A 14,395-nucleotide genomic window follows, 5' to 3' on the forward strand; every position below is an offset into this window, starting at 1 on the left:
TTTGTGACTTCGGGGCATTTTCATTCTCTTAACTTTGTTACTGGAATATCTCCCATGGAAAAAAACACCAAAACACTAAAGTATTAGTCAACGAGCTCTCCAATCTTCCTACAAATGGAGGTCTCAGTTGCCCCCAAAAATGAGTCAGATGGAGCCATATTGTGAAATAAAACTGCTTTTTACAGATCAGTGGGAAAGAGAAATAAAATAGGAACAGGGCTGTTTAGATAACAAAACAGTACTATTATAAACATTATGGAATTCTGCATGTGTCATTTCAAAATAACACAAGAAAATAAATCAGCTCACATATCGGGTCCTCCATTAAAAGAGGGCATGTGTTGTGGGGGTAATTGGAAATCATGGCCACAACCCCTGATAGGTCGGTCCCGTGTTGCTGGAGTGAAATCTGACCACTGGGGCGTCATAAAATACAGCAATGCGGGACCTATATAAGCCCATGTGAGGCTGCTGACCTTCCTCTTTGGGGCCTTTCGCATCGGAACACCCACCCACCTCTCCCTATATTTAGGGCTTGTGCTTGACCTTGCTATGCCGTTGTGTGTCGTCTGTTGTTGGGACAGGGGCACAGCAGGAATTTCCCCCACTTGGCTGACTGGCTGCTGCCATTTGGGTTTCGCCTGTCGTGTAGCAAATAGTCACAACTTGTAAGTTGCGGATAGGCTCTGGTTCAGGTGATAGGCGTGGCACGTGATGTGGCCACGCCTATGCAAATACAGGATATTCCGGTATAGGAATCCAGGGACTCATTGGTTGTCGGTCCCCAAAAGGGGTCTGGCCTGTGCCCGAGTCCCGGGGACATCAGGACAGCTGTTTGGTACCCCTACCAGCAGCCATCCCTGGTGTTCATCCTTGTTTGTCCTATGAACATGGCTCTGGGACAGTGCTGCCTGCAAGGGTGCAGGGAGATAGTCGAACCAGAACCTATGCAACCACTCACTTGGTTGTAATCAATAAAGTTGTGGCCTAAATTCTGCCAAAAACCAAACCAAATATCTGTCTCTGGTGTGAATTTATTTGGGGAGGGTTAAAGGTCTAAACACACAAATGAAATCTGGAAGACAACCTTTCAGAATTCAACATGACAAGATATGAAGTCCAGTTCCAAGAACTAAGCCACAAAACTCATGAACAAATCCCAATTCATAGACTACATTCCCTTCAACTGATGGCCAACAGTGATTGGAGGGTGGTTTACATGGACAAATACAACAATACCATAACTGGAAATTAATCAACATAAAATATACCTAACACACATTTACTGGGGAGTCCTTCTGATTTCAACAAAACATCCAAATAAGACTTGTTTAGGACCTCTACTTTAAATGAATCCTTCAGCTGAAACCCCAACACAGATAGGATATTAAAAACGAATGTCATTCCCAATGACTTCACAGTCAAAAGAAAGAATACCGAAATTTTAAATAAGAGTAACAACATTTGACAATTAGTTCATATAACATTATTTGGAAATTCATTTCTGTTTTGTTTTAAAGCCTAGATGCACGGATTTGAAGTTGCCAGACAACATGATGGTACACAAAGCATTTTTTAAAAATATCTTAGCCGGAAGACATCTGTTTAGAGTTCATTGAACTCTGCTTTTAATTTGAAAATCATAGTGAATGTCTAACACCCTTGTGGTTAAGGAGAAAGTATTGAAAACATCACTGCTGTGCTCATCCTAAGCAGCAGAAGACCACTGCTAGGTACATTTTCAATTCTGCTATGCACCCCCTAATAAGCTGGTCAGTGGCAGAAGACCCCAAAAGTAAGCAATATTAGACTTTCAGCTTTAAATCGTGATTCCCCTTTCAAAAAAGGTTTGATCAGCATTGGCGTTATTGTCACATTAGCATGTCAACATTAACAGAAAAGCAAAAACAAATATAGGCTCCCAGTACGTTTCCGAGCACAATTCAAAGTTTTGGTGCTGACCTTTAAAGCCCTAAACGGCCTCGGTCCCGTATACCTGAAGGAGCGTCTCCACCCCCATCATTCAGCCCGGACACTGAGATCCAGCGCCGAGGGCCTTCTGTCAGTTCCCTCACTGCGAGAAGCAAAACTACAGGGAACCAGGCAGAGGGCCTTCTCGGTAGTGGCACCCGCCCTGTGGAACGCCCTCCCATCAGAGGTCAAGGAAATAAACTACTACCTGACATTCAGAAAATACCTGAAGGCAGCCCTGTTTAGGGAAATTTTTAAACTGTGATATTTTAAATGTATTTTAATATTTGATGGAAGCCGCCCAGAGTGGCTGGGGAGACCCAGCCAGATGGGCAGGGTACAAATAAATTATTATTATTATTATTATTATTATTATTATTATTATTATTATTATTATTAATCTTTCTGACTTGTCTAATATTGTAATGCACAAGCTTCACCAGGTTCTGTTTCTTATCATTGGAGATTACATCATTTATTATAGATGTAAGTTTGATTCACTAACCTTCATTGTACAAAACCACCAACCAATGTGTGCTAAAGGCAAGATTTGCAATTCTGCTTGGCCCTACTCCACCCATTCTCCCAGGATAGGAAAAAAGGCTATGTTCATGAGTTCAACCCATGTGTGCCATGTCGTCAAGAAAAGGTAGCTATATAAGGAAGCTGAGAGAAAGTAAGTACAACAAACCAGGTTCCAAGGAGGTAAAAAAATTAAAATGTATCATTTAATAAAAGTCCCTTTTGTGACTATCAACAGACTCAGGGTTGCCAAAGAAGTTTCTGCTTCCTTTTAAGTGGTTTGGTTAATGGTACAATTCCTTTTTTATAGATAGCTCTTAAGTGACCCTATTTCTATCTGAGCTTGGTAAACTCTGTGAAGCCTAAAGAGCTGCTGCCTGTCAATGTTAACAGCACTGAGCTAGTGCTAGCATCCTGTGTTCCTATGTGAAGCCTATAAGGGTTTGTCTACACCTGGGTTTACTGTGTATTTGTGTTTCCCTTTTAAGTAGTGCTCCACCTAGGGTGGGATGTGAGGGCGATCTGGCTGCGACATCTGTCACCCCATTGATCGCCAGGGTTGATTCGGCTGATCTGGCTGGCTAGGCGGGTGTCCCCTTCCTCCCTCACCGCTCCATGTGCATCCCTCCCGAAGCTGCGCACTCGGTGGAAGAGGACGACCATCCCAGATAGAAGGAGTGTACCGTTCTTCGGTCAAGGGTATACGACATGTTAAAAAAGTGCAATACAGGAAAACTGAATAATGGTTATTTCTGCAGATCCCCCTGCACCTAGACTCAGTAACTGTATCAGCTACTTTGCTCATGAACCCATCAAGAGAAGTCAGCAAATCCCACCCTAGGTGGAGCAACTTGCAAAGCAACTGCATACAGTACTTAGAAGCAGGAAAGAACCTAAACGAACCTTGTTACTCAAGCAATTTGCATATCACCAAAACATTCCTGCATGCAGTTATATCCATAGAGAAAACTAACAACGGTGCAAGGTTGGAATTGTAAAAAGACTTAGAGGACATTTTTTCCTCTTGGGCTCCTTGGTTCTTGCCTCCTAAACACTGAATTATTTGCCTCTCACTGATTCTATTTTCCTGACAGAAAATTATTTGAAGTTATGGTGTGTTATCATCCAGCACAAAAGTTCCTATTTCTGATATGGTCTAGTCTCCTTCGGTTCAGTAATGCTGAATTCTCAGTAACTTTTGACAGTATTTTTATTTTCATTGTCTACACACACCTCATTACTCTCCAACTAAAGTTAAAGTAATACAGCAATGGGAAATGGTGTGGTTCTTTTTGAGTTGTTTGAAATAAAGCAAATGTGACTCACAATTCAAGATCATAACTTTCAAAAAAAAAATACAAATAGGGTCACAATCCTCTATATATTTATGCAGGTGTGTGTGAGTCTGCATTCACAAGTATTCCCACTCACTTCTGTGAAAATAATTATGGGCATAAATCTAGATTATCATTTTCATGTGCTCAAAATAAGCCTGTCATAGCCATCCAAGGAGGATACAAACTATGAATGAGAATTTGTCCTTAATAGGTTTAATCCCCTTTGAAATCAATAGGATGAAGCCAGTTGCAATGATTTGTAGTTTGTAGCCATAAGTAAGTAAAGACAACAGCTGTCACCATAACCCAGATGTTAAGCATTCTAGCATCAAATAGAAAGCTGCTTAGGTATATGCATTACTGAAGTCCATCACCATCACAATAAATTGAACTGAAATTAAGAACCAGTTCACACAATAAGCCTGCAGACTGAAGAGTCATCATCACCATGACTCCGTACACAGTAAACATAATTTGTTAATTGTGAATACATGAGGACAGGCCTTGAAAAATAACCCGCCCGATTTCATAGGAAGGCAGATCTGCCAGTTCTTCTAATTTAAAATATATAGCTACAGAAATGACTATCTGCAAAACATAATATGTGAACAGCTTCCAAAAGAAAAACTGCAACTGCTTAAGCTGTACACAATTCCACAACTTCTAGCACCACTGAAATTTGGTTCATAGCTCTCTTGGTTCTCTTTGATCCTGGAGAATCAAATTGTTAGGGTGATTTCGTACTTAGGTTGGAAGAATCCCATGCCTGTCGTGACCCTAAGCAGTTGTGGCACTGAGAAGCTTTTGCAGCCGCTCAGGAAATGAAGGGGACTGACAAGCAACTTCAGCATATAGATCAACACTGCAGCAGATGAAAACACCTTGGTGGCTATCCCCCCTGGAGATCGTATCATCCAAAAGGAGAAACATGGAAACAAATTGGCCCACTTACAAAGATATTTTGGAGGAAGTAAATGGTGAATTGAAACTAAAAGATTATAATTTAATCAAAACTTTTTTAACCAGTTGGCTTCAATATTTTCAGATAAATCAGAGATTTCAGGAAGATAAAAAAATTGGATTTGAGAAAGAAAAATCGAAACTAGAAGAAATATTATTAGATAAAGAAAAGGATTATATAAAAAAATTATATTACATATTATTAAAATGGGAAACAGAGGATGAACAAGTCAAAGAAGCGATGATACGATGGGGACAGGATGTGGGAAAGCCAATCAGGTTGGAGAAATGGGAAAACCTATGGAAAAGGGATAGCAAACTGACCCCAAATTACGACATCAAAGAGAATCTTCTAAAAATGCAATATAGATGGCACTTGACACCTGTCAAGTTAGCTAAAATGTATAAAAACGTAACCAACCAATGCTGGAGATGCAAGAATGAGGTAGGGACCTACCTGCATATGTGGTGGTTTTGCAAGGAGATTAAAGTATTCTGGGAGATGGTGTACAAAGAGATGAAAAAAATAATTAAATATCCCTTCAAGAAGAGTATGGAGACCTTTCTACTAGGAATGGTGGGTAGCGAATTCCAGCCAAAAGATAGAAAGACAATCATGTACGCTACGGCCTCAGCGAGGCTACTAATAGCAAAGAATTGGAAATCACAAATTACACCAGAAAAGGCGGATTGGCAGCTAAAAATGTTAACATATTATAATTTGGCGCTAAAATATGAAGAATTAAAAGGAACAAGTAATTCAGAAAGAGAGAAAAATTGGAAATCATTAAAGGATTACTTTAATTTACAGGCAGGAAAAGCCATCCTCCTGACAGATTAGTAAAGACCCAAATAATTGAGATTATTAGACTATGAATAAAGGAAAGATCATGCGGATAGAGGAAAGAAGGACATCTAGGCAGTGATGGGTAAGCTGAGAAGTAAAAGATGGGGGGGAGGGAGGGAGGGAACGTAGAGACAGGAGGGAAGGGGAGAGGAGCTAAGCGGAAAGAAGATGACATTTTGTAAAGTGTAATATGCTTTGATAAGCAGTTTGTAACTTGATTGTATATGTAAAGCTGTTTTTTTTGCGATGCGCTCCCTTTTTTTAAAAAAAATTGTAATATGTTGGAATGAAATAAAGTTTTTTTCAAAAAAAAAAACAAAAAAACACTGCAGCAATACTGGGGAGGGGGCAGGATTGATGTGAAGGCTATTTAACCCCTGCCCTCCAGGCCTCTTCGTTCAGCAGACCACTCACCCTCCCACCCAACAGGCAATGCTTGCTTTTGCTGGTCACCTTTTGTGGAACCAAACAGGATTTTCTTTGCTCATCAGCTGATTGGCCAAGCTGATGGGCTTTTTTATCTACTCTGTCCTGATGTGGTGGGTGTACTTAGTGGCAGGGAGGGGGGGAGTCATTAAATATGTTAATTGGCCACACTGGCAGGTAGATGTAGGAAATTATGATGTTAGTTAAGGTTTGGTGAGCACTCTTAGGCACCATTAAAGAGGAAGGGTGTGGTCTCAAGAACCACATTCAGAGCTGTGGGACCTGCTGCCATGGTTATGGACCACATTTGGGTAAACCTGTAATCCATGCTTGAAGTTGAAGGACGTCACCTGAAAGTGGGGAGGCAATAGAGGAAGAACTATCCTTGGCCTAGGCAAGGTTTTGTTATTAGTTAGACCCCACATCTTGGTTTCTCTGCCTACATCTATTTTCAGTTTAATATATGAACAAACATAGCCTAGTTCATTTAACCTTTTTGAGTCTTGCCTCTTTGGTTGTGACACACAGGGAACTAAAATAATATGGTAATTTCTTTTGGGAAAGGAAAAATGCAGTTGCCAGTTGCCTTCACTTTTGGGGTTAGTAGAAGGGAAAGATACCGGTAAACAATATTGAACTGTATACAACAGGTTCCATAGCTTTCAGCTCATTTACTTGGAAGTCCAGTTAAATTTAATAGAAGCTTTTAAAGCTGTGCACCAATTATGTAAGGCAGACAGTCACAGAGTATTGGACATATCCATTCTGCAGAGGTTCCAGAATCCTTCTTGGGTCCATTGTATTTCAATTTAACAGTGTCATAAATTTTAATCTCCAGCTTGTCTTTTTAAAGCAAGGTTTTTTCCCCAGATGCCTCAATCTATAACATCCCACTTACAGTCTGTCTAAAACAGTTTGACATTGTAAATAGAATGTAATTAGTAATTCTTACCCTAAATATTTGTACTCATGTTTCTGCAGGAAAATAGCAATGTGCCCCTGTAACACTGATAAAATATCGTAATTTCTGGCATTGGCTGTGTTTGGGTATATCACTAAATTTCAGTCTCGCACATTTTCCCCCTTCCCACCTGGTGCAGCTAGAATGAAGAGATTGGGAAGCCTCCATTTCTTCTTAAAATAGATTTAGCATGTTGTCTGAACTCTAAACCTTGGTTAATCCCAGCTGGCTCGCCCCAGTTAAATCTTATTACGTGGCCAGGGACAACAAACCAATAGGTACAAACAAACTCCCTCAAATGTAATGAAAATGTCTGGACCGAAAACTTTAGCCCAGCACTGAAGTTTACTTTGTACATTCCCAGTTTCATAATTCCAGTTCACTGATAGCTTGGAAAGTGAAAATATGTCACATGGGGAAATTAGTTTGTCCCCATCCCATTAACACCTCTGATTAATGTTAATCCACATTCCAGAAGAAATCTAAAATTTAAAGAGATCTGCTGGTACAAACCAGTGTCACTGGCAGCTGATACTAAAAATTGTATACTTCTTTCTTTCCAATGGATGCATCCAGTCATTCAACCTATGCACTGACGGTAAATCAAAATAAACATGAAGTCTAACATTGTTGTCAAAATTAAAGTGCTTTTTGGAAAATGTACAGACATTTGTCAGCATTTTCTAAATTGGGGTGGCCAGCTTCTGGCATTCCAAATGTTGCTGGACCAAAATCTCACAATCAGTTGTGGCCAATTCGAGTAGGAGTCAACAACATCTGGAGTGTCAGAGGTTGGCCACCCCAGTTCTTAATAATTCTCACATACTCATGAAAACCAAGCACATTGCCATGCTAAGGCAAGAGGTAACAGCAAAATAATAATTCATGGTAGTTCACCTGTTGTAGAAGCCTAAAATTACCGGTGGTGCTTGAATTACTTCTGAAGTTTAATCAACTGCAATCTGTAAAGTCAAATATTCTACGTGGGGGGTGGGAATTGGGGACTTGTATTCAAAGACAATTTTAACAAAGTAAGGTATTTTGCCCATTCCTTCATTCTCCATGTAGCTTTTTCGTTTAAAAAGTAACCAGATACTTGGAAGTGCCATCTCAATTTCTTTAAGCCTTTACCTACAGACTACATCCTGCTTATTTATGCTTTTATAACAATCTCACCCCATCTCATATTAAGTTATGTAGTTCTAGAAATATATTTCTAATTGTGTACTAAATTGCTAACAGGGTTCATAATAGTAGCAAACAGCATGATCTTACACAAGCTCTGAAGTAAATATTGACTTCAATCCTATGCCTAGGAAAGTGGGTATAGGACTGCAGCCAATATACACTAAGAACCATGCAGTGCACTCCTGTGAAAACCATCTCAGAAAATTCGTCATTGTTAACATTTACTAAAGACTGGAAACCTCTCAGACTTTTTGTGTGAAAAATAAAATGAAATAATGACATTTGGGTTTGAAGGCTGAAGATAATGTTGGATTATAGAAGGTTGTCATGCTGGGTGTTATATTGGAGTGGGTGAGTTGAATAATGTTTATATATAGCTGACAAAGAATCAGAAGTTCTTTAGTTTCTTAACTTTTTTTCTTTTAATGCTTGTCTCTCTCTCTCTTTTCCTTTCCTCCTCTCAGTCTATGTTCTTATTTTATCAAGAGTAATGTTTTAGTTTGGACATAAAAATGTGTTTGATATTTGTATCTCTGTTTATAAAATCAAATGAAACTTTAAAAAGAAAAAAGAAACAAGTCCCACTAAATTAGGCTAGCTGCTTTATTTTATGTATAACCTGTGCGATATATTACAGCTATTCTCATTCTGCATATAATGGAGACACGGAAGCCTTGCTCAAAGCCGGTGTGTAAGAAGTTGCTTGAACAGAATCCATCCTATTATGCTAAATTTCACTTTTTTAAAAAGCCTCATATAATGGTTAAACTCCAATCCTTAAGAGTATCTACTGTCTCTTTTCAGAATCAGTTCAGAAAAATCAGGATCAGTTCAAGACAAAAAGAGACAAAGAAGAGGTGACTAGCACATATTAACTCAGACCATAGCATTCCAGGAGAAATACGCATAGCTAAATGAAAAACAGGCTTCTATTACATCACATTCATTGTTTTGTTCCCAGCCTTAGCTTCATTTTTGATCTCTTGTTGAATGTACACTGTAATTAATGAAATGTTTCTGCTTTGAATGATAATAGGAGGGGGCCTTTTTCATATCATTTTAATTTTCGCGTCCGTGTTGATCCTGCTTATATCATTCCCAAGCCAGGTACACAACATGGATATTTGTAAGTTAGATTTGACTATGGTTGTCTTGCTCTAGCTGACACCCCAGCACTGTGAAGCACAGCTAAATGTGATATGAATTAGTAAAAGCTGAATTTCTGCAACAATCAGGAAGCACTAAAGTACTGGAATTGTATTGCAAATTTCACACATATAACAAAAGAGACTAATGCAACCTATATCTCTCTATCACTCACACGTAAACAAAGAAAAAGTAAATGAAGGCACTCTATAAATAAACATTGTAATCAGTCCCATTTATGCATTCTCACACCATTCTGCTTTAGTCATAGTGATATGGATTACTGAACTATTCAAACAACTTTTAATTTACTGCATTGCTACAATATCAGTCTTTATGTTTTAGCGCATTCCGCGGCTACTTTTGTTTCTTGGATCCCTTTAAATACAGTATTTTCATCTGAAAAAATATTGCTGATCTGGTGCTAGTCTACCCAATGATGCAGTCCTATAACCAAGTTGTTGAATTTAATGTGCACTGACTGTTTCTATTGCACCTATGTATTTTACCAGTTTTCTTTCTGCCAAAAACTTCAGCAGTGATAAATAAAGCAGACATGCAATCCACGGACTTGTGCAGCTGTTTGACATTTAGTCCTTAACACCCTTTTGAGACATTGTCTGCTTTGAGAGAACACACTGCAGTGGGATGAGAATGTGGCAGCAGAACCCACACCCGAACCTATATTCATTTGAAGTTTGTAGTGCAGCGTCTCGGAATACAACTGAAAAAGGAAGATGAAGTGAAGCCTAACACAAGTACAGCTGCATGATGGATGGCCTCTCCCACTATTCAAATGAGCAGGTTTGGCCAGAGACAATGTGTGCATTCCCCTGAACCCCATTATACATGTTTATTCACCATAGACACCATAAGTTAAGGTTGCCATATGTCTGGAATTTCCCAGACATACCCGGAATACTGCAGTCAGAAGAAGTGTCCAGGCATAAATCAGCAAAAATGTATTGGAAAATCTGGAAATTCGTACATGTGGCTATCCATGTCATTTTTGATACTTTTCCTTTAAAATAACTCAAAATCATAAATTTCTTGCTATTTTGCCAAAACAGATCAACAACTTTTGTATCCAGATTTTCACTTTTTGAAATATGGCAACCCTACCATAAGTGGAACAGGACATTATCAAAGATCCTAAGGCATTGCACAAACTGATCTTGAAGACATATATAGCAAATGCAATCTAGTTTTTTAAAAAAAGCACTTTTACACCACATGCAATGAATCTAAAAATTGTTAATTTGGGCTAGATCAGGTTCATAATGAAAACTGTATGGTATTTACAAATACAAAGACCTGCATTCCACTAGGACTACGTTACTGAAAACAATAATGTGAGTTCTAATGTCAGGAGCATCCATTTCTGTTGTCCATTATGCATTTTAATAAAACATGTGGCTAAACATGAGAAACACCATACATTAAACATGCATTTTAAAAAACTGCCAAAATAATTAACCTCTTACCAGGAATGGACTCCAGCAAATGCAAGAGACACACATTATAGCCAAGAGCTGAATGATCATTTCAAAATGGTGAGATCTGCCTTGTCTATGTTGACTTTTAAATTTGACTCTTAGAAGTGTAATCCCCGTGACAGCATTGCACAAAAATGAAATACCAAGGGCCAGTAAACCCAAGCATGAAAAAAGTAAGAGGTAAAATCTGTCTTCCCAGTCTTCAATGTGCTCAGTTTTATAGAAACACCAGGTCCTTGATGCCTGGATTTGATAGGGTCTTAGCTCAAGTATAGGCAGTAAAGCTATGAAAATGGCAAAGAGCCATACCATAGTCAACATAATCTTTACATGTTTAGAAGTCATTTTTGTTGAATGAAATATCGGCTTGGTGACTCCAATGCAGCGTTCAACAGCCATCACACTGCCCAGAAAAAGGGGACATAGGCCAAAGAACACCATGCAGATGCCAAAAATGCTGCAGAGAACATTTGACTGGTTAAATCGAATCCAGTCTTTGTCAGAGGCATATACAAATACAGCAATGGTTCCGTTGATGAGGTGGCCCAACAGGTCTGTAATAACCAAGCCACTAGCAAAAAGCAAAAAAGATGCTTTTGATTTCTGTCTGAACCTCTGGTACGCCTTCATGAGAATTGCTATTGCAAGGCTGTTGGATAAAATCCCCACTGTCATGAAGATGACGGAAAAAAACACAGAGATCTTCTTTTCCGTGGGACAGGTAGTATTGGAGAATACACCAGTTCCAAGCAACGCTGATGGTTTTGAACTGTTCATTGTTAGAAAGGCAAACTCAGCATTCAAAACATATCAGGAAAACACCAGGCATCTGTAAGACATTAAATTTGAAGGGGGGAAAAACTTTTTAAAATGTAGGAAATGGCAATATATTGCTCAACTCAGCTGACATACACTGCAGAAACTCCAACATTTATGTAATAGTCATTGCATCTGCATAAGTCTTTTGAGGTGTGGTACAGTATTTCAGAGCAGCTAACTAATTATGGCTGCAAGCCCATGCACACTTACCTTGAAGTAAACCCCACTGTTCACAGACAGTTGGGGGGGGGGATGCACAGAAAAGGAAAGTGAAGATGTATTCACTAGCCTTGTCCTTCACATGTTCACTTGGTCATTTGCATTGGAGCCTGTGCATAATTTGGAATTACATGGGTCACACGTATGGAGTATTATATACATTTAGGTGATCATGCATAGATAGGCTCTAGTGCCAACAAAACCGTGGGGAAAAAAGACAGGACTGAGCAAGGGTGGAGGCAGCAATTGAGACACATGTAAACAAAGCATGTATCACATTTGAAATATTGAAACCAAAGTTGAGAAATACTTAAGTAGGAACAGAATTTACTACTAAAGGGCATTTCTTTCTTTCCAAAAAGTATACAGCAATATATTTGAAAGCTTTCATCTTTCAACTAAATAATTTAGCCCATATAAGTAAGCCTCCATGCGCTATTCTTCTGCAGTAGGATTTCCAAGCCTTGAAAATGAGTACCTAGTTTCTGTATCTTCCATTCTGTTTTTGCCAATCATTCTTTCTACTGCTGATATTCAAGTCGTGGTTGATGCTGCTTGTGTGGCCAAAAGGGCCCTATCCACACACACAATAAAGAAGTAGCCTACTCAACGTTTGCTAATCATCATCGTTGTCGTCGTCATCCTCTCTAAGGTAAAAACTTATGGGAGGAACTTCCTAAAAACAATTCAATGATGACCAAGTGTGGACAGTGACCATGAAATGCTCACTTTCAAAAAAAACCAGAGGCAGATGGAATAGAGTGGAGTGGCTAGAATCCTGGACAGCAGTCCACCCTGCTGCAACATTTTGTTGCAGGTCCCACTTGCATACTATCTAATATAAATTTCATTTCCCCCAAATATTCACATTTCACTAATGCAGAGAGTCTGATTATACAAGTAAAACTTTTAACTTGCTTTAAAAAGAAAAAACAAAAAACTATCCTGAACCTAATCTGTGACATTTAAAAAAACAACAACACAAAACTCTATTTAAATGAGCAATCAGGTAATAGAAGTCAAAATCGAGAACATATGGAGAAGTAAGATACATAACTGTATCTTACTTTTCCATATGTTTAACTGTCTCGTCGTGAATACATCTGTCTGATGGTTTTGTCTCACAAGATTGATCACACATCAGTCAGGCACAAATTCCAGCCTTGGGAATCCTCCCAAATTTGGAAAGTGACAGGGAGGCCAATAGGAATCTTTGCTGTATGACTCTCAATGCAAAGGAAGATATATGAGGTTTATAACTGTGAGCTTAGCTGGACTAGCAGTAGTTTTTTAGGGAATTGGGCAAAACACTGCTGGCTTTGGGATTCTGATGGAAGATCAGTAGCTGAATGATTGCATTTACTTTTACTATGACCTGTTCACCTTTGTAAATAAAATAAGTAATACAAAGATAACCTAAATCTACAGTGTTCTCTGTCATCCAGGCAAAATGAAACTCTGTAGCATTATCCTTGGATTTACTACTAATCAGAGACGTGCTTAGCAATATTATCATACTTACACTTTGGGTTGAATCCCCAACTCACAAAACACTACCTGTTGGAGGAAGCAGGGAGGTCATGTTCCAGTCCCTCCTCCTCTTTGCATCCCCTGCAATTCCCAAAAATCTGCTCCGGAAGTTTCGGGGCAGAGTAGGATGTGATGTGCAGAGCTGCAGGTGGAAAGTTGCCAAAATTGACATAAACCTCTCCTTCATCCACCAGGAGCTGGAGCATCTTTTCCAATGAACAGAAGAAGCCCTTGCACTCAAAGGGCAAGTTTGGATCCATCCCTGCGTAACCATGTTTGCAAGCTTATATTAAGTAAATGATAAGGGTTTGAAAATGTAAATTGAAAACAATCTGAAATACTTTAAAGGTGAAATACAATTCTTCTATATAATTAGAAGAATTTCACCATACTTTTCATCTTGCAAAAAATTACTATGAGCCTCAAAACTATACTTGAATGGTTCGTAGTGATGATTGAACCCAGCTTGTATTATGACTAAATGGGTTCAACAGTTAATGTGTGTTCAACAAGACTGTGTTCTTCATGGATATCAGCTGGATGAGACCTTTAAAAAATTATATTCTTAGCTGGCAGAAAGCAGTATTTGTGAAACTTTGGGCTGTGCATGCTGCTCAAAGACCAACATATATTGAGAACATAGAGACAGGGGAAACAGAATAAAAAACAATTTCCATATAAATAATGGTGTGCTGATATATTGGAGTGACCAAATGAATGCATTCTACTGCATTTGTAGTACACATCTTGAATAGCCAAAGGTTCCTTTAAGAATCAGAGTATGTGAGCATGTTCTGCTTTGATTGATTGGCTTCCAAGAAACTGATGTATTTCTTGTTTATATTTATATATATGATCTCTCAGGGTATAAAACTAGGACTTAATCTTACCTTAAATAATACATTGAAATACTATCATACATCTGCTGAGGCATAAGTAGATTGTTTAATACATGAAGTAAAGTCGCAGGTCT

General features: G+C 38.7%; 1 protein-coding gene across 2 annotated transcripts in view; it reads right to left on the reverse strand.

Moving 5' to 3' along the window:
* PTGFR (prostaglandin F receptor) overlaps positions 1-14,395 on the reverse strand; it is a 48,152-nt gene that overhangs the window by 10,231 nt on the left and 23,526 nt on the right. For both annotated transcript variants that reach the window (XM_033151750.1, XM_033151751.1), the window contains exon 2: positions 10,843-11,683. In XM_033151750.1, the coding sequence (XP_033007641.1) occupies positions 10,843-11,631 (789 nt within the window). In that variant the 5' untranslated portion in view covers positions 11,632-11,683. The remainder of the gene's footprint in view (positions 1-10,842; positions 11,684-14,395) is intronic.

The sequence above is a fragment of the Lacerta agilis genome, chromosome 6, assembly GCF_009819535.1.
Source record: "Lacerta agilis isolate rLacAgi1 chromosome 6, rLacAgi1.pri, whole genome shotgun sequence".
NCBI lineage: Eukaryota > Metazoa > Chordata > Lepidosauria > Squamata > Lacertidae > Lacerta > Lacerta agilis.